Source organism: Eschrichtius robustus, chromosome 2, assembly GCF_028021215.1.
Source record: "Eschrichtius robustus isolate mEscRob2 chromosome 2, mEscRob2.pri, whole genome shotgun sequence".
Classification (NCBI taxonomy): Eukaryota; Metazoa; Chordata; class Mammalia; order Artiodactyla; family Eschrichtiidae; genus Eschrichtius; species Eschrichtius robustus.
Window position 1 is genome coordinate 178,039,943 of NC_090825.1, and position 21,174 is coordinate 178,061,116.

At 54.6% G+C, this 21,174-nt stretch overlaps 2 protein-coding genes across 6 annotated transcripts in view; one reads left to right on the forward strand and one right to left on the reverse strand.

The window, feature by feature from the left end:
• Positions 1-21,174, forward strand: part of SPPL2B (signal peptide peptidase like 2B) — a 231,734-nt gene that overhangs the window by 113,315 nt on the left and 97,245 nt on the right. The window lies entirely within an intron of this gene.
• The window catches only part of DOT1L (DOT1 like histone lysine methyltransferase), a 58,191-nt gene that overhangs the window by 36,258 nt on the left and 759 nt on the right, over positions 1-21,174 (reverse strand). For all 4 annotated transcript variants that reach the window (XM_068537363.1, XM_068537362.1, XM_068537361.1 and 1 more), the window contains exon 2: positions 9,145-9,188. In XM_068537363.1, coding sequence (XP_068393464.1) covers positions 9,145-9,188 — 44 coding nt within the window. The remainder of the gene's footprint in view (positions 1-9,144; positions 9,189-21,174) is intronic.

Below are 21,174 nucleotides of genomic sequence, written 5' to 3' on the forward strand. Positions count from 1 at the left end.
GGTTCAATGCCTGGTTGGGGAACTAAGATCCCAAAAAACAAAAACAAAAACAAAAAAACACTGCAAGGGAAAAAAAGAGATGGAGGGGGAACCTGCGGACTGAAAGACAAAAATATATCCACCAAACCCAAGGTGTAACCCTGATTGGATCCTGATACAATCTTGAGAAAAGTTGTGACAGAGGAGTCATCACTACAGAACTTACAGAGAATAAAAGGAAAATAAGGGATATTATGAAAAATGCCATGTCAATAAACTCAACAACTTGGGAGAAATGAACAAATTCCCTGAAAGACACAAATTACCGAAACTGACAGAAGAAGAAACAGAACATCTGAATAGCCCTATACCTATTACAGAACGTGACTTCCTAATCAAATACCTCCCACAAAGAAACTCCAAGCCCAGGTAGCTTCGCTGGTGAATTCTATGGATCACTGGAGAAGTAACACTAATCCTTTTCAGCTTTATGAGGCCAACGTTACCCTGACAGCAAAACCAGAGAAAGACAAAGCCTTGTAAACATAAAGTCATCACGAGGAAGGAAATCTACAGACCAGTATCCCTCACAAACACAGACACAAAAACCCTTTAGAAATATTAGTAAACTGAAGTCAGCAATACATCTTATTCACGTAGAGTTTATCCCAGGAATGAAAAGTTGTTTAACATTCTATAACTAGTCACTGCAGGGACTTCCCGGGCGGTCCAGTGGTTAAGACTCTGTGCTTCCACTGCAGGGGGCACGGGTTCGATCCCGGGTTGGGAAACTAAGACCCCACATGTCGTGTGGCACGGCCAAAACAAAAACAAAAACAAACTAGTCACTGTAATTTACCTCATTAAGAGAATAAAAGAGAAAAAAAGTCATACAATCGTCTCAAAAGATACAGAAAACGCACACGACGAAATTCAATTCCTATTCACATAAAAACTTTCAGGAAACCAGAAACAGAAAGAGCCACCCTCCACCTGATGAAGGGCATGGGGTCATGGTGGAGCTGCTGTCTCTCAGCAACAAGCCCGCTGCTGCCTGGGGCTCTGCCAGGAGGGGTACAAGGAGACCACAGGCCTGGAGAGGAAGGAGAGCCGGCTCTGTTGTGCCCACCTGGGTCCCTGTGTCATCCAGCCAGACTGCCTCATCCAGCAGCAGGTAGTTTTCTCCATCGTGCAGACCCCAGGCCCCTCCAAACACACACACCGGCCCTAGCCACTGGTGGCCGGCGCTCCCACGTCAGGGGTCTGGCTCCCCTCCCTGTGAGACCCGCCCAAGCTCACAGTCACCAGGGCAGCTGAGCAGTGCTGGCTCCCGTGTGTCATCCCCCCCAGCCCCCGGCTCCCTCAGACCCAAGGGCCCCTGGAGTCACTGCCCCCACGGTCATCACAGCCTCTCCACCTGGGCCTTCAGGGTGAGCGCCTTCACTGCTGGCGAGCTCTTGTCCAGCACACCTGCGTTCCCTTGGGAGGCCCCTAGCACAGAAGGCAAGGGCCCCCGCAGCCAGCACCAAGCTGGCAGTGCGAGCCTGCGCTCCCCAAGGATGGGATGGGCAGGGACCTTCAGCCTTCTACCACAGGTCCTGGACAGCACCACAAGGCAGGAAAAAGGAATGCACAGCATAAAGACAGGGAAGGAAGAAGCAAAATTGTCCCTACTCACACACACATGACTCAATACACAGACCATCCTAAGGAATTTACAGAGGACCTACCAGAACTCATGTGAATTCAGCAAGGTCACAGCACAAAGATCAACTATATTTATAAATGCCAGCAACAAAGAATTTTAAAAAGGAACAATTTTTTTTCTTTTAATAAATTTATTTATTTATTTATTTATTTTTGGCTGTGTTGGGTCTTCGTTTCTGTGCGAGGGCTTTCTCCAGCTGTGGCGAGCGGGAGCCACTCTTCATCGCGGTGCGCGGGCCTCTCACCGTCGCGGCCTCTCCCGTCGCGGAGCACAGGCTCTAGACGCGCAGGCTCAGTAGTTGTGGCTCACGGGCTTAGTTGCTCCGCGGCATGTGGGATCTTCCCAGACCAGGGCTCGAACCCGTGTCCCCTGCATTGGCAGGCAGACTCTCAACCACTGCGCCACCAGGGAAGCCCAAAAAGGAACAATTTTTTAATAAATTTATTTATTTATTTTTGGCTGTGTTGGGTCTTCGTTACTGCGCGCAGGCTTTCTCCTAGTTGCAGAGGGCAAGGGCTACTCTTTGTTGTGGTGCGCAGGCTTCTCATTGCGGTGGCTTCTCTTGTTGCGGAGCACGGGCTAGGGCACATGGGCTTCAGTAGTTGTGGCAGGCGGGCTCCACATTGTGGCTCGCGGGCTCTAGAGCGCAGGCTCAGTAGTTGTGGCGCACGGACTTACTTGCTCCGCGGCATGTGGGATCTTCCCGGACCAGGGCTCGAACCCGTGTCCCCTGCATTGGCAGGCGGATTCTTAACCACTGCACCACTAGGGAAGCCCAAGGGAACAATTTTACTTTATTTTTTTTTTAAATTTTATTTATTTTATTTATGGCTGTCTTGGGTCTTCGTTTCTGTGCGAGGGCCTTCCCTAGTTGTGGCAAGCGGGGGCCACTCTTCATCACGGTGCGCGGGCCTCTCACTATCGCGGCCTCTCTTGCTGCGGAGCACAGGCTCCAGACGCGCAGGCTCAGTAATTGTGGCTCACGGGCCCAGCTGCTCCGCGGCATGTGGGATCTTCCCGGACCAGGGCTCGAACCCGTGTCCCCTGCGTTGGCAGGCAGATTCTCAACCACTGCGCCACCAGGGAAGCCCAAGGGAACGATTTTATATGTTACTTAAAATAACATTAAAACGTGGACTTCCCTGGTGGCCCAGTGGTTAAGAATCCGCCTGCCAACGCAGGGGACACGGGCTCGAGCCCTGGTCCGGGAAGATCCCACATGCCGCGGAGCAACTAAGCCCGTGTGCCGCAACTACTGAAGATCCCACATGCTACGGAGCAACTAAGCCTGTGCACCACAACTACTGAAGCTCACGCGCCCTAGAGCCTGCGTTCCGCAACTACTGAGCCTGCAAGCCACAACTACTGAAGCCCGCGCACCTAGAGCCCATGCTCCACAACAAGAGAAGCCACCGCAAATGAGAAGCCCCCGCGCCGCAGTGAAAAGTAGCCCCTGCTCGCCACAACTAGCGATAGCCTGCGTGCAGCAATGTAGACCCAGCAAACCCAAAAATAAATAAATAAATAAATGTAAAAACAAAAACAAAAAAACAACATTGAAACGTAAATACTTAGGGATTACCTTAATGAAAAAGTTGCAAGACCTCTACGTTGAAAACAAAACATCACTGAGAAAAATTAAAGACAACATAATAGTAAATATATAAATAAACAAACAATGCTCATGGAATACAAGACTAAATATTGTTAAATCTCCTCCTCAAACTGAACTGCAAAATAATTCCTATGAAAAAGTCCAGTAGGCTTTTTTCTGAGTAACAGACAAGCTGATTCTCAAACTGACATACAAAGGCAGAGAATCTAGAATAGCCGAAATAGTCTTCAAAAATAACAGCACTGTTTCAAGATTCACACTGCCTTAATTTGAGACTTAATGTAAAGCTACAGTAACCAAGAGTGGGGTATTGGCAGAGAGGTGAACGAACAGATCAATGGTACAGGAAGGACATGGAATCCACAGATAGACTAAATTTTAACAGCTGATTTTTGACAAAAGCACCAAGGCAATTTGATGGGGAAAGGAACATCTTTTCAACAAATGAGGCTAGAACGATCGAATATTGAATGGAAAAAAAAAATCTTGACCCCCATAAACACAAACCCTCATCAGACATAAACAAAGATTAATTCACAATTGATCTTAAACCTGGATGTAAAAGCTAAAACCACAAAGCTTCCTGAAGAAAACAGGAAAATAACTGCATGACTCTGCAGGCAAAGATTTCCTGGATATGACCCAGACGACCCACCAACAAAGAATAAATTGATAAGTTAAAAACTTCCACTCATCAAGATGCCATTAAAGCCGCAATCAGCCACACTATGCATAATACGCTATCTCACTAGGCACTCAGTCGGAATATGTTAATAATTCCTATAACTCAGTAAGAAGACAAACAACCCGTTCTCAAAAAACAGCACAGCGCTTCCCTGGTGGCGCAGCGATTAAGAATCCGCCTGCCAATGTAGGGGACACAGGTTTGAGCCCTCGTCCGGTTAGATCCCACATGCCGCAGAGCAACTAAGCCCGCGAGCCACAACTACTGAAGCCCGCACGCCTAGAGCCCACGCTCCACAACAAGAGAAGCCACTGCAACGAGAAGTCCGCGCACCGCAACCAAGAGTAGCCCCCACTCACGGCAACTAGAGAAAGCCTGCGCGCAGCAACAAAGACCTAACAGCCAAAAATAAAAATTAACTAATGAATTAATTTAAAAAAAAAAAAACAAAAAAAAAAACAACAGCACAAACTCTTCTCCAGGGGAAAAACCAGAGCTCTCTGGAGCAGTGGCCGACTCTTGCACTGGGACACAGCAAATTCAAGATGACTCTGGAGCATCTGGCGGCTCCAGAAAGTGAGGATGTGCTCAGAGTGGGCGGGGCCAAGTCAAAGGGACTGGGCACAAACACAAAGAGCCCCCCAGGCCAGCACAGGAACAGCCTGAGGAGCAAAACAAGTAATACAGCAGCGGGGTATGACCCACAGAATGAAGTCAATGCCTGAGGAGGAACAGCCCTTCCTCACAGAAAATTTCCAATTAATAAATGGTGGGAGAATGACGGAAACAGAAAAGCACCTTTTGGGGCTTCCCTGGCGGTCCAGTGGTTAAGACTCCGCGCTTCCCCTGCAGGGGGCATGGGTTCAGACTATGATCCCGCATGCCGCGCAGCACGGCCCAAAAAAAAAAAAAAAAAGCATCTTTCAAACGCCCCAGTAACTAGTCCTTGCAGTCCACGCAGTCCACCTCTGGATGCTAAAATCAGAGGCAAAAGTCCAAGAAGAAACAGGATATCTGCACAGCCTTCAAGTATTGGGTTGGCCAAAAGGTTCGTTCAGAAACCCGAACGAACCTTTTGGCCAACCCAATATTTCCCCCACGGTTTTTATTAATTAAAAAGGGGAAAACAGTAACTTTACACTGGAGAAATCTGGAAGATACCACCTCAACCACGTGATCCAAGTTAATGTCATCATGGCAAGACATGTGGATGCCACATGCCTCTTGCTGTACTCAGAGCTCTTATCAGGAACACTTTTTTGTCAAATGCTTTTTCTGCACCCATTCCATACTATTTGGAAGCAGACCACACGTGACGTTTTCATCCATAAATATTTCAGTATTTAACTGTAAAACTTATGGCTTCTTTGTTTTTAAACGTAAGTGGATGCCACTGTCACACCTAGGGAAAATAACACCAGGAATAGTAGAGAATTCCTCAAACTCATAGTGGGCATCTGTGAAGAACCTACAGCTAACATCACCTCAGTCGTGGAAGGCTAAATCTTTCCCACCAGGATCAGGGAAAAGGCAAGAACACCAGATTTCACCACTTCATTGCAAAACAGTCTTGAAGGTTCCAGGCAATTCAATAAGGTCCAGAAAAAGAAATAAAATCATGAAGCCTGTAAAGGAAGAAGTAACGCTGTCCCCACTTACAGGTGATACAATTATTTCCACAGCAAGTCCCAGGAAATCTATAAAACTACCACTAGGATTGATGAATTAAGCACAAGGTCATGGTTGATACACAAAAATCAACAGTATTTTTACCCAGTAGCAGAAGGCAAGTAGAACTTAAAATTTAACACACAATCCCACTTATGGTAGTGACAAAAGCATGAATGAGCTAGGAATAAACCTAACAAAAGGTTGTCCAAGACCTCCACACTGCAATGCCAGAGCTGCCAAAAGAAATGTTGAAAGGCCTAAGTAAGTGCAAAGGTATACCATGTTCATGGATTGGAAGACTCAACAGAGATGGCAGATCTCTCCAAGATGACCTACAGATTCAATTCCTAACTAAACTGTGCAAAAATCAACAAGCTGATTCTAATATTTACATGGAAATGCAAAGGAGATGGAATAACCAAAGCAACATTTCAAAAGAAGAACAAAGATGGAGGACTGACTCTGTCTGATTCCAAAGCTTACCATAAAGCTGTGGTAACCAAGGTTTTGTACTGCCCAAAGGACAGAGCCATGGATCAGCGGCACAGAACAGAGTCTAGAAATAAACCACCTGGTACACTGTCAACTGATCTTTCACAAGGGTGACAAGGAAATTCCACAGAGAAAGGACAGTTTCATCAACAAATGCTGCTGGAACTACTGGATGTCTGGCATGCAAAACAATAAACTTGAGCCCATACTTTGCACCACATGTAAAAATTTATTCAAAATGGATGAGAAGATGTAAATGTAAAACCCAAACTATAAAACTTCCAGAAAACATAGGAGAAAATCTTTGTGACCTTGAGTTAGGCAAACACGTCTTAGCATGCAAAAAACCCACAAACCATTAAAAAAAAGGTGATAAACTGGACTTCTATCAAAATTTAAGATATCTGCTCTTTAAAAGACAATGTCATGAGCGTGAAGAGACAAGCCACAGACCAGAAGAAAACATACCTGATAAAGGATAAATCACAATGATAAAGAATGCTCAAAATTCAATAATTAAAAAACAACCAGTTTTTAAAACCAGGCAAAAGATGATGAATGTCATCAATTATTAGGAAAACTCTCATAAAAACCGCAATGATACCACCACACGACTCGAACAGGACCAGCAAAAACAACGCAGTGAACATCACCTGCCAACAACGGGCGCCACGGGAGTGGGTCCTGCACTGCTGCCTGCAGCGCCAAGTAGGGAGGCCCCCTTGGAAAACACTTTGGCAGCCTGTCTTCAAGCACAACCCAGCAATCCCACTCCCGGGTATTTACGCAGAAGGGAGGGAGATGTGTCCACACAAAAACCTCCAGGGGATGTTTACAACACCTTCATTTACAATTGCCAAAAATCGAGATCCACCCAAACATGTCTGTCATCTGGTAAACGAATAAGTGAACTGTGGTCCATCCTGCAATGATGCACTCCTCACGAATAAAAAGGAAAAACTTGTTACATTTTTTAAAAATGTAAAATTCTAGAAAATGCAAAGTAATCCACAGCGGCAGAAAGCAGGTTGGGCTGCCCAGGACAGAAGGGAGGGAGAGGTGGCCGACAGAGGGCACAAGGAAACACAGGGGTGACTCCTCTGTACACTGGTACATGGGGACACCCACACATCCACGTCGGCCACTGTACACTCTCCACACATGCAGTCTCCTGCACTTCAACCACACCTCGACTGTGTCATGATAAACCCTAACGTGGAAAAGAGGAAAGTGGGTGGAGGTACAGGTGAAACAAAAGCAGCTGAGAGTCGGCGAGTGCTGGGCTGGGTGGCTCATCACAACCACTGCCTACCTCTGGGCATGTCGGAAATCCTCCAGGATAAAAAGTAAAATAAGAGGAAAAACAAAATAGGTTAACTGCTCTCTTTGCCAGTGAACAGAACCTGTCTTCGGGGACACGAGGGAAGGAGGTGGAAGTCGCCTGTGAGATGAGGAGCAGGCCTGCGGCTGGCAGGCACCGCCAACCCGGGAGGGGACCAGGCCTGGCTGGACAGCTGCAAACCCAGTCCTGATGCCCCGCACTGCAGGGACACCCCCTCCCTGCAGAAAGGAAGCAGGTGGGGAGGCCAACCTGCCCCCCGGAGCTCGCTCGGCTCCGGGGAGTGTGTGAGAACCCAGGCTGGCCGACTCAGTGCCCCCCGCCTAATCACACAGCCCCACTTCCTAACCAGCAGCTTTCTTTAAAAATAAACCATTATTTTTTTTTTTTTTTTTAAACGTTCACCTAGTTTCTTCTTCTTTTTTTAAAATTTATTTATTTATTTATTTTTGGCTGTGTTGGGTCTTCGTTTCTGTGCGAGGGCTTCCTCCAGTTGCGGCGAGCGGGGGCCACTCTTCATTGCGGTGCGCGGGCCTCTCAGTATCGCGGCCTCTCTTGTTGCGGAGCACAGGCTCCAGACGCGCAGGCTCAGTAGTTGTGGCTCACGGGCCCGGTTGCTCCGTGGCATGTGGGATCTTCCCAGACCAGGGCTCGAACCCGTGTCCCCTGCATTGGCAGGCAGATTCTCAACCACTGCGCCACCAGGGAAGCCCCTAAACCATTATTTTTATGATAGATTACACCATTAACAAAAAAAAAGTAGATCCCAAATTCTCAGCACCACCCCTGGACAGGCCCACCCTGCGAGACTCACACCCATGATTTCACTCAGTCTTTCAGACAATCCTGCAGGAGGCCCTGCTCAGCCCCGAGAGCAGAGAAAACAATCTCAGGGAGTCTGAGGCCACTCAGCCACCAGGGGCAGGACAGGGCCTCACATCACAACCCAGACCCCCATCCTGACTCCTTCTTGGGGCACTGCCAGCCCGTCCGCCCCAGGTTCAAGCGGATATAATGGCGTGTGGCCCAGGCAGTGGCTACACAGCTAAGGATTTTAAGGAACAATGCAGCGAGATGCCAGGGCCATGGTCACACACGTGGAACATCTAAAGCCAAGAGTGGTCGCAGGATTCCGCGCATGGGCCCCCGAGGGCACTCTGGAGGCCATCGCAGACCGTCAGGTCCCACGTGAGGAGACAGCCCACTAGAAACACAGCAGGCGGCCCTCCTCCCAGATCTCGCCCGGGTCAGCCTCCTGGGCACCCGGCCTCCTCTGCACAGCACGGGGCAGGCTCACAGAGGGAAGAGCAGCCCAAACCCAAAGGTCACAGCAAACCCCACGGGAGAAGAGTAAAACAAGGTGATGAGGTGAGAGGGGAGGGGGTCCCTCAGGAAGCTGGCCACTCAGGATTTCCAGCCTCTTCCACAGGAAGCCAGCTCACGAAGCACCAAGACCTGTCCTGGGTCACACTCAGAGGACTTGACCCCCTGACCCCACAGTCCCGCTTCCCAAGCCTCCTCGATGCTGACGATGCTGACGCGGATCAGCATGGCGGAATAGGGGAGCACACAGCTGGGGGGCTGCTGGGAACTCAGGACTGGCCCACCCCGAGGCCCCGCCCCCGAGGCCCCGCCCCAGCAGGCGCCACACTCACCGGATGGTCTCGATGATTTCATGAGCAGCATCGTGGTGTTTGTCCTGAAAGACAATGGGACAGGGTTTAGAGCCGTCCCTCCACCCTCTGGTGATGGTGGCGACCAGAGGAGGCGGGTGCTGCAGCCCCCAGGACTCCCCGCCTCGTTTCCCGACCCGCGGGACCTACCAGAGAGCCCTACCCACAGCGCTGGGGCCATGTCCTGCCACGTGGGACACGCTGGCTTCGGGAGCGCCTGTTCCTGCAGTGCCCTGCCGCCCAGCGGGCTGCGGGGAAGGGACCGGGACGGAGTCTAAGCCCCCGACCCTCCTTCCCCAGGACTTCCCCCGGGCGCTCCTGCAGCCTGGAAGCCACAGGCCTGGCTCTGAGTCCCTGAACCGCTGCAGGCCTCGGTTTCCATCTGTAAAATGGGGAAACACCAGTCGTGCAACCACCGGGAGCAGGCGAGCAGCGGTCCTCCCTCCCGGCCACAGCGGCGCTCTCCTGGCCCCACTGCGCCCGGCGGGCTGGCCTCACCGCTTTCCCCGAGGAGCACGTCGGGGGTCGCTCTGGCCTTTCGCCGGGGTCTTGGCGGCCAGCTAACCCAAGACCGCGCAGAAACCAAGTGAGGACGACGCATCGTGTGGACGGTCTGTAACTCTAGACTGCACCTCCACCCCGCCAGTGAAGGTTTCTATCGCGGTGAGGAGGGGCCTCGAAGAGGATGCACAGCGAGAGGAGGGGCCGCGAAGAGCATGGGCTGAAGCCGGAGGTGAGACGGTCAGGCCCAGAGCTGCCAGCCCTGCCCCGGGACAGCAACTGCCCCTCTCAGCCCAGGCCACCATTTCCACGCTTCACAGTGGAGGACGGCAACGCGGGCAGAGCCCCTGCAGGCCAGGGCACGGATGCCCGGAAGGTCCCAGGGCAGGGCCCCCCATGGCGCAGCGTTCCTAACAGGTCAAACAACTCTGGAAACACCCTTCGTGTCCTAAGCCTCATCTTTGCAACAGCAGCCCTACTGAGATATAATTCACACAAACTGGGCCCCCGCTTCAAGTATACAGTTCAGTGGGTTTTAATACATTCAGAGCTGGGCAACCATCACCTCTATCTAGTTCCAGAACATCCCATCACCCCATTAGCAGACGTGCCCCAATCCCCTCCCCAGCCCTTGACAACGCTAATCCACTCTCTGTTTCTGTGGATTTGCCAGTTCTGGACATTTGTAAATAGAATTACGATATGTGACCTTTTGCCCAGAGTCTTATTTTTTAAGGCAAAGGAAAAAAACCAATCTTCTATCGTTCTTAATAACATCCTCCAACTTACCAAGGATGGAGCAGTAAATATCCATTGAACTCACATTACTTAGACAAGGCTGGGGGCGGGAGATGGAGCATGTGCGGTCCAGCACAGGACAGCCCTGCAGACCAGTGGTTCCCGAAACGGGAGAACCGACCCGCAGCATCAGCGCCACTGCTGACCCAGAAACCCTGGGGAAGAACCACTGATCGGCCCCAAGGCCTCCTGGCAAACGTCAGAAAACAGTGAGGACAGCTGGGTTTGGAAAACAGTCTGGCAGCTCCTCAAAGGTTAAACAGTTAGCAAATGACCCAGCAATTCCTCTCCTGGTGTCTGCCCAAGAGAAATGAGAATATTCGTCCACACAAAACCCTGAACATTGGGCTTCCCTGGTGGCTGGTGGCACAGTGGTTAAGAATCCACCTGCCAATGCAGGGGACACAGGTTCGAGCCCTGGTCTGGGAAGATCCTACATGCCGCGGAGCAACGAAGCCCGTGCACCACAACTACTGAGCCTGCATGCTGCAACTACTGAGCCTGCGTGCTGCAACTACTGAAGCCCGCGTGCCTAGAGCCTGTGCTCCGCAACAAGAGAAGCCAACGCAATGAGAAGCCCGCGCACTGCAAGAAAAAGTAGATCCCACTCACCACAACTAGAGAAAGCCCGCGCGTAGCAACGAAGACCCAACGCGGCCAAAAAAAAAAAAAAAAAAACCACACACAAAAAACCCCTGAACGTTAATGTTCACAGAGGCGTGATTCACAACCGCCAAAAGGTGGAAACCACCCAAACGTCCATCAACAGATGAACGAATAAACAAATGTGTCCCTCCACACATTGAAATATTATCCATCCATGAAAAAGAGTGAAGCACTGACACTCACTAAAACGTGGACGGACCCTGAGAACACGATGCTCAGTGAGAGAAGCCAGACAGAGAAGGACACACAGGTTGTGATTCCATTGATGGGAAACGTCCAGAACAGGCCAATCCACAGAGACAGAGAGTGGGTTCCTGGTTGTCAGGGGCTGGGGAGGGGGATGGGAGGGATGCTAATGGGGATGGGGTTTCCTCTTGGGGTGACGGAATGTTCTAAAATTGGTAGTAGTGATGACTGCACTCAATGAATACATTACAAAGCAGGGAACGGCACGATTTAGGTGGATGAGGTGAAGAGTGTGGAAATTACACCTCAAAACAGCTATCATGTGGGAGGGAGGGAGATGCAAGAGGGAAGAGAAATGGGAACATATTGTATAACTGATTCACTTTGTTATAAAGCAGAAGTTAACACACCATTGTAAGGCAATTATACTTCAATAAAGATGTTTAAAAAAAAAAAAAAAAACAGCTATCAACAACAACAGTAACAACAGGGACTTCCCTGGCGGTCCAGTGGTTAGGACTCTGTGCTTTCACTGCTGAGGGCCCAGGTTCAATCCCTGGTTGGGGAACTAAGATCCCACATGCTGCACGGCACGGCAAAAACAAACAAACAAAAAAACCACAACAAAATCTACAGGAGGAAACGCACAGTATCGTTAGAAGCACCCCCGCCTCAGTAGGAAGATACTGAGCATCTCAGACACTCACACGGCCGACGGACTCTGTTCCTGCTCCACAACATTCAGTGAGTCCAGACAGACAGTCCTGGCAGCCCTGAATTCCCTGGGCTCCTGTACCCACTGAAAGCAGAGAAGACGCCACGCTGTCCCGCAGGGTCTGCTCAGAGACAAACGCACACAGCACAGTGTACAAGGCGCTGAGTAGTCACAGGGTGAGGAGGAGGATCTAGAACTTTCCACCAACGCTCTCTCGCATCACACTCCTCCTGAGGGGAGCCGGCCCCCGTGCACTGAGGAGCCTCAGCAGCCCTGCGGGGGCCCACGTGCAGAGGAGCCACGGGAGGGGCCTCCTGGAAGCCAGGCATCCCGCCCGGTCCGGCCTTCGGATGGGGCAGCCCCGGCTGAAGCCCCTACTGCAGCCTCCTGAGGGACCCTCGGCCGGAATCCCCTCGCCCGCCTGCTCTGAATCCCTGCCCTCAGAAACCACGGGAGGTCATCAGTGTGCGTCGTCTCAAGCCGCTAAATTCACGTCCGCGTTTAGGCCGATACACTACCCTGAGAGCATGGCCCATAAGAACAAGTCTTAGAGCCACAGGAGGACGTTGACAGTACCCAGGAGAGTCTGATTCCGGTCACCACTGTGGAGTTACAAAACAGGGTGCGTGCTCTGAAAGGACCCCGTGAGCACATGCGTGTGCCTGAGTGTGCGCCGCGTGGCTGCCCCGTGCCGGCTCGGACTGCGCTCCCTCCCTCGGCGCCCCCAGGAGGCTGGACGCGCCCCAGAGACCCTCCTCCTGCAGGGGCGGCAGGGGCCCTCACGCAGCCCTGGCTGAGCCACCGCGTCTCAGGCCGCGTCACGCCAACCTGGGAAGACAGGGGCCTGGAACGTGGTCTCATCTGTGATGAGATGAACTCAAGATTTCCCAAGCTTTAAAACCAGAACGAAAGGAAGGGAACAGTTTATGACGTGCCTCCTACGATCTGGGGATGCTGCTTTAGGGACTGGCCAGCTTCCAGCGACCGTCCTGAGTCGTATGATTTAAGATGCCCTGATCACCATCGATGATTCAGAAGCTCTCACAGCTTCTCGGCTGTGGCCTCTTCTCCCTCACAGGCCTTCAGAACAGAGCGACGCCAGAAGCCGACCCAGAAAGGTCCGACTGAGAACAGCCCTGAGGAAGCCCGCGCTTAGGAGCACCCACATCTCCTCCCCCGGGGGAACCCTGGAACTCCGGGGTTTGAGGTCAGCCCTGGTCTCGCTGCACGGGACGCCCGGCCTCCCCGTCCCAGCCACAGCCCCGGCCCGCTGCTGGCTGCTTGCTGAGTCAGTGACTAACCCAGGCTCTTCTCACTGATGGCATCAGAGCCTCCGCAGGAAGCCGCGCAGAGGCTTAGCGGAATGCTGCTCACCACAGAGCCGGCGGCCTCACTCCGGGATCCTGGGAAAACAGCCGCAATAAGCACAACCGTTCCCGCCTGAAAAAGCACCCTGTGCGGAAGCCGGAGGCTGTCATCAGGCCTGAGCCGCCACCAAGCCCGTCCCGTCCGTCAGCCCGCTCCCCGCCCCTGCCCAGCTCAGGTGAGGGCGGGGGCCGCCCACGGGGCGGGGGAGTCTGGCTGTCCCACTCGGCAGGCCCCTGCCTCCTCCTTGACCGTGAGGACAGGTGTGGGAACAGGAACTCCACCCGGACGCCCGCAGGTCTGGCTCTGCCCCCGCTCGTCCCCGCAGGCCCTGCGCCCGGCGTGAGGAGCCTGGACAGGAGGCCTCCTGGGTGCTGGCTGCCAGGGCACCGCCCACCCCTGAGCACGCAGGCCGGTTCACGGTGACAGGGGCACGACATCTGGAGACATCATCCCTGGAGGACCCGGCGAGAGGCAGGAGGCAGAGACTAGGGAGGAGACAAGACGTGGACTCCGTCCTCCTCTTCCCGCTTGCAGCAGGAAGACGCCGGGACCCAGGGGGCCTCCGAGGCAGGGGCATCACACCGGGACGAGCGTCAGAATCCCTGGTAAGAGTGGAGTTCTGGGGCCACCCGCAAAGTTTCAGAGTCAGCAGGTCTGGGCCCCAGGAACCCGCATTCCTAACCAGTTCCAGCTGGTGGGAAAGCTGCTGGCCCAGGGGCCCCGCTCAGAGAACCACCGGCCTGAAGCAAGCAGGGACCACACTCTCTATCACCGTCTGCTGAGGGCACGAGTGCCCAGGAGGTGCCGAGGGGGAGCACCCTGGGCCTCTGCCCGCGGTCCCCACTCCCCAGCAGGCTGCAGGGGGCACTGCCTGCGGGCTGGGGGTCGCTGCCTTCTTCCCCGAGGCTCTGCACACCTCCGGAGCCCTGGGGTGGGGGCCAAGACAAGTGGGACAGAGCGGCCAGGATGTGATGCACGCACTGTTCCCCAAAGTGGAGAAGCACAGCGGGAAGAATCAAAGGCAAGGGAGATGGAACACGGCGGGAGGTCTGCCGGCTGTCTGTCTGCCTCTCTCAGTGGCAGGGCTTTTGAGAGCAGAGGTCTGGCTGGAGGAGTGGAAAATCCACAGAAGGCTCTCCGTCTGGGAGGAAAGCCAGGCGGGTGAGCAGAGGGCCCCGAGGCCCAGCGAAGGCGCTCAGCCTCACCTCTCAGCCTGCGGCCCCGCTGGGGAGCACCCACTCGCCAGGGGGAGGGAGCAGGGGGTGGAGGGGGAGGGGGAGGGCCAGCGCCTGCGGTGGGCCTGCGTATTCAAGAAGCGACCAGGTTTTCGCTTGAAAATGAGTGCATCTCACACGGGGGCGGGGGTGGCAGAGAGGCTGGCTGTGGAGCATTACACGGGTCCCGTCCACAGTCCGCCCTGGACGTCCGCAGGCCCCCAGCAAGAGGGTGCTGCCTGGCCCCAGGACCGTACCGGAGGACAAGCCAGGCCAAGGAGGGGAACCGCCTGGTACAGCGAGGCAAAGGAGAGAGCCAGGAAGGAGGCTCTCCTCCCACCGCCGACCCGGCCCTCTCCCCGCAGGGCCAGGCGACAAACCAGGCTGGTCTCGGGACCGAGCCGCGTCGCAAAACCCTGCCCGCAAGACCGGCACTGCAAGGAACTGTCAACATGGGAAAACAGGAAGGGGCTGCCGGGACCCCATGAGGCCAAAGTCCAGCTGGAGGAGGAAGAGAGAAGAGGGAGCGGGCCCGTGGCTCCCGGGCCACGGACACGGCGCAGGACACGGTGGGCCCGTGGCCCGGACCCGGGCGGGTGGGACCCACTGTGCACACAGGGGCCCCGATGACCAGGGTCCAAGGAAGGAGTCCTCACGAGGGAGAGGGGTCTAGAGCCTCACTGTGCCCACAGCGGCCCCTGGCCACCTGGACGAGGGGCAATGGTGCGCGCTGGCCCACTCCAGTGCCATGTGCTGTGAGCACAAGATGCACACGGATTTCTAAGACATAGCGCGCGCATGCACACACACACGAAGTAAAACTGCCCTTTACTAATTTTTTAAACGATACGTTGAAAACGTAGTATTTGGGCTATACTCAGTTATGTACAATGCTGTGAAAACGTACCTCGCCTCCTCCTTTTGACTTGTCACGTGGCTACCAGGAGGGCACGTGCGTGGCTCATGTACCACCTCACCTACCACCGCACCTGCGGGAGCGTTTCCAGACCTGACCCTGAGCCTGAGCTCCACGCCTGGGTCCGCAGCTCACGGAAGCCAGTCTGCGCAGAGCCAGGACCGGCCGGGACGTTCTGCTGTCTGGGCAGCCGTCCTTCTGTAGGACGGGCATGGGTGTGTCCCCAGGAGGACGGGGCGCCACGGTGGCTCCAGGGGTGACAAGACCATTTCAGTTGCTTCAATCCAAACTAGCCCACCTGTAACAGCCCAGGCCGCCCAGCCACCCAAGGAGCCCCTGCAAGTGCTGAGCGCCAGACGCCGGGGGCCCGCGTGGAGGGGCCGTTGTGCAATGACTCCGGTGGGACGGGGGAACGCGACGACCAAAAGTTCACCACCAGAACTTTTCTTGCCGTCACCAAAGAAAATGCTTTACTGCCACAGAGCAGTCCAGCCTGAGGCCAAGGCCGAGGCCAAGGCCGTGACGGGAAGGGAGGGAAAGCCCAGGGATGGAGGAGGCCCTTCCGAGGGGGCACAGCTGGAGAAGGACTCGCCCGGGGCTCCCCAAGCGAGAAGCGGAAGCACGGCCTCCACCCCGCAGTCTCAAAGGCCAAGGCGAGCCGCGCCCCCAGCCTTCAACTGTCTCCACTCCAGCAAGGGGTCCTGTTAGCACCATATCAGTGCAACTGACGTCGCCCCACCCCAGGACCAAGCCAAACGAACGCCTCTCCAGGGGCCTCAAGACCCCACGACCTGGTCCACACAGACGGGAGCATCACTCAGCCCTGAGAAGGGGTGAAGCCCTGACACTCACAACAATGTGGACGGACCCTGAGAACACGACGCCCAGTGAGAGAAGCCAGACACAGAAGGACCCACAGGGTGTGATTCCACTGATGGGAACCGTCCAGAACAGGCAGATCCACGGACACAGAGAGTGGGTTCCTAGTGTCAGGGTCTGGGGCAGGGGACTGCGGGCCCTTTCCGCTGATGGAATGTTCTGGAATTAGAGGTGACGGTTGCACCGCTCTGTGAATATAGTAAAAGCCGCTAAATTGTACACTTCATATGGGTGAGTCCTGTGGTGTGTGAATGCTATCTTGACAAAGCTGTTATTTAAAAAGACACAAGACCCAGCACGGCTCCTCCTCCCCTTGTCCCGCCCCTTCACCTGGTGTCTGTCCCAGACCAGGTGTGGGCCCAGCATGTCCTGCGGCCCCAGCACCTGCTCCCCGGTGGGAGCCTCACTCAGCCCACAGGGTGAGCGCAGAGCAGACGCCAGGGAGCCACCTGCAGACCAGGGGAAACGTGAGCCACCACCACCACGCGACGTGCAAATCCTTCCCGAGAGCTCCCCGCCCCGAGCCCCACGACTCCCGCCGTCCCCATGGGCACCACCCCAGCGTGGCGGCCCCTCGGCCCCCAGCCTGCAAAACCCCTTCCCCACCCGGGAAAAGACGCGTCAGGTTTTTAAGGGACAAGCGTTCTCAGAGATAACCTCTCTCACACACCGGCTGCCCGTGCACCTGGCGTGACTCTAACACGCTTTCCGGGCATCGGCCGCGCACCCCATGACCAACTGAGGGGATTCAAACGGAAGCCCCTCAGAGATGAGGAGGCATCGTCATCCAAGGTCAATACTCAGTGAAGCACACAGCCTCCGACCTCCCAACTGCAGCTCCCGGGAACCTGTGACTCGGCAGCCCTGCCAGGCGCCATGGACAGGAAGAGGGCCCGGTCCCACACGGGGGCGCCGAGGAACAGAGCCCCGGGCCAGGCACCGCGACAGCGGCCGTGGGTGGGGAGACAGAGTCTGGGAAGGAACGACAAAGGCAGGCAGTGAGGGAGGCACTACAGAGCCATGCGTGAGCTGCGGAGCACCGCGGACAGACACCCGGCACGTCCTCTGTGAACACCCTTGGGACCGCTCAACGCCACGGGTGCGGCAGGAGACCCGGCTGGTGGGAACGGCAGGGACAGCTTGAAGGGACAGAGAAGATGCCAAAGAGGCCTCCAGGCAGCACCCTGAGTGGGAGGAAAGAAAAAGGACTGCCATCCCACAGCCAGGGAGACAAGGCGCACGCACTGGGGAAGAGCGCCAGGACCACGAGAGGAGGACACGGCAGAAAGAAAGAGGGAGGAGAGGGGTTTCCTGGGAGACGAGCGCCGGGCCCGGGACCCAGGGACGCGCAAACACAGCCAGTCGCACCCTACAGGTCCCCAAATTCAAAAGGGACGCCAAACACTCTGTATCTTGATTGTACCAATGCTAATGAAATCATTACATCGGTGTGTAGCTTTGTAAGATGCCACCATCGGGAGAAACTGAGTAAAGAGAACGTGGGATGTCTCCGTCTTATTTCTGACGGCTGTGCAAGAACCTACGATAATCTCAAAATAAAAAGTTTAATTAAGGAAAAAAGGATGCAGCTCCTAGAGGTAGATTGGGGGTGGGTCCCCGGCAGCTCCGCCACCTCCTGCCTAGTGAATATCCAAAGGGCCGGCCACCTCTGGCTCCTCCCACCAGGAACAGAGCCCACAGGCGGTATCTGGATGTTAGGGACCAAAGTACAAAAGCTAACAGCCACGTACGTATGGAATATCAGGTTTTTCCGGTGATCCCTTCCTCTTTAAAGAGGCTACTTCACCCACAGAAAGTCGTCAAAGGGTTAACCTGCCTTCCACCTGAGCTCAGATTAGGCAGGACTCACACCAGCAGAGGTCAGATCAGAAAATATTTTCTGAGTCACAGGGAGGGATGGCTCACTCGGCCGCCCACTTCAGCTACTACTCACAGTCGAGTGAAGGGCATGACTGCTCAGCGGGCATTCATCAGAGACTCGTGGGCTCTCAGGAGGAAGCCAGGAGCAGGCGGGGACAGTCACGCTGGGGCTGCTCCACGCCCACAGCCTCAGTGAGTCACGGAGGGGAAGGACCACTGCACGCCCTCGCAGGCTCCTGCCCAGCCATCAGGCAGCCGAAGATACCACCTGCTCCCTCCTGAGCTGAGACCCGGTTTTCCCACCAAAAGAAGGGCCATGCTGCTTTAGAAATGCCGCCGTGAGCTACAAGTGGATATCTGGTAACTCTCAGTCACAGAAGGAACAAAACTCGCCCTGCACCCCGCCCTCCCATTTGTCAATTGCGCAAAAGCCCATTTTGGAGGCTGGACACTTCCGCGTGTGGACGGCTGTGGCTGTTTGCACTTCCTCCTGCGGGTGCCCCCTCCTCAGAGAAGCCACTCACACCTCCCCCAGGGCAAACCTGGCAGCCCCACCCTCTGGGACCTCAGCTGGTCCCATATATGGGGCACTACACCTCAGCTGAACTTCTGTGTTTATAGATCACCTACCGTCCTTGGTTCATAAGTTCCTTGAGAATAAGAATACTGTCTACTGTCCTCTGCGCCCCCTGGAACACTCACTGTAAATATCCAGGAGGTGCTTGCAGAATGAATGAATCAATGAACAAACAAGCTCAGTCATTTCAAACGTGCGGTCACATGAGTAATCTGACCTTCTGAAAAGTTAAGCTTCTGGAAGGAGCCCATTTTCTTAATGTATTCAGCATCGAGTCATCACAAAATATGAACTCTTATAAAGTACCGCCCCCTCACTTCCCATGAGAAAGCAAAATTCCTCAGTGGGGAAATGGGAGGGTAGCAGACGTTACCCGCAAAGCTTTAGGAAGGCTGCGGCTCGCTGAGCACTTCACTAGGGCCCCTGACTGCTTGCCTGGTAGTGGGACAGACACACCAGGAACGGCTACTGACCAGCAGGAGGAGTGCCCGGCCAGGCAGGCAGCACACCCCGCACCCTGCCAAGCGAGGTCCGGCCAGCAAGGGAAAGACACTCTCCAGTTCAGAACCGCCCACCGCTAGAAAGCCAGGTCCTGCCATGGCCTGGACACACGAGGTCTTTCTTACAAGGGTTACAAATTTGTGGCCTTGCTGTGCCTTGAATAAAAGACGGTGATGGGGACAACGTGACCATCTCCAGATGAACCTTCATCTTCGTTTCAAGTGCCTGGGTGCTGGGTCACAGTGGATTTCTAAACTCTTCCAATACTCAAAAATACCAATTTCTAAGATGCAGAAGGGTTGTTAAACATACACTTAGCACAGACCCCAGTCTCACTCCTGAGTATTTTCTCAAGTGAGGTAAAAACCCAAGTTCACATGGAAACCTGCCCTGGGATGTTTACAGCAGCTTTATTCCTGATCCCCATAAAACTGGAAATATCCCACAAGTCCTGCCACCCGCAGGCGAATGGACAAACGGAAAATGGAATACAACACAGCAAGAAAAAGGGGTGACTTCTCATACCCGCAACAACAGGGATGACGGACTTCCCTGGTGGTCCAGTGGCTAAGACTCCGCATTCCCAATGCAGGGGGCCCGGGGTCCATCCCTGCTCAGAGAACTAGATCCCGCACGCCGCAACTAAAAGATCCTGCACGCGGCAATGAAGATCCCATGTGCCGCAACTAAGACCCGGCACAGCCAAGTAAATAACTAAATAAGTAAATATTTAAAAAAAAAAAAAAAAAAAAAAACAGGGATGAATCTCTGATAGGTTTTGCTGAGCCAAAGCAGCCAGAATCAAAAAGCTACATACTGTTGTTCCGTTTATCTGACTTTCTGGAAAAGCCAAAACCTTAGGGACAGAGAGGAGATTAGTGGCCAAGAGGCTAGAGGCACGCTGGCGCCAAAGGGCAGCAAATGGGATGACGGGATTGCTCTGCCGCCTGATGGCGATCATCTGTCAAAACTCCTAGAACTGTGCACTACAAGTGAACTATGCTTCACGGCTACTAAGGATAAACAAATTATTACATTTTGAAAAATGCGCCGGCCAGCCAACCGGTACATGACAAGTGCAGTAAGAGGGGCGGGGGAGGCGAGGCAAGTGCATCAGCTGGAGTTCTGAAGGTTCTCCCCACTTTCAGTTTCCGTGCCCTGGGATGTCTCCCCGCCCTGCCCATTGCTCAGGCCGCCCACCCGGGCCACCCGGAGCTACCCAACCGGAAAAGCCAGAGCCCGGGCTCAGCCGCGCCTCCGGGCGCAGGAAGAGCAAAAATAGAAAGCGCCGGTGCGCAGTGGCGGGCTGGAAACCCTCCGACCTCGGAGAACCGCGGAGAACCGGGGCCCGGAGCCAACATCGGCTCCCGGGCGGTCCCAGCGTCCCGACCCCGCCCCCGGCCGCGACACAGTTTCCACAAACTGACACACACGGAGCCCGCGCGAGGGGCGGGGCGCGCGGGCTTCCCCGCCGGGTCCCCTGGAGGCCGGTCCCCCGCAAGCCGAGCGCGCGAAAGGGCGCCCCAAAGGCGCCGGCCCACGGCGCCCGCTGCGCTTTCCCTCCCGAAGGCGGGCTGCAGGGCCCAAGCGTGGACCCTGGGACACGAACACGCGCACCACGCCGCCACCGGGGACGAGAGGCCGGGCACCCTGCATTTCTGGAATCACCGGGACGCCTGTGTAAATTTCCGTTTGGCCTGTCATTTTCCAAAGGCCACTCAAAATCAGGGGACAGAATGCCTCCTCTCCAAGGGTCCAGCCAGCCCACCCATTCAAATTAGGGGACAGGACGCCTCCTCTCCAAGGGTCC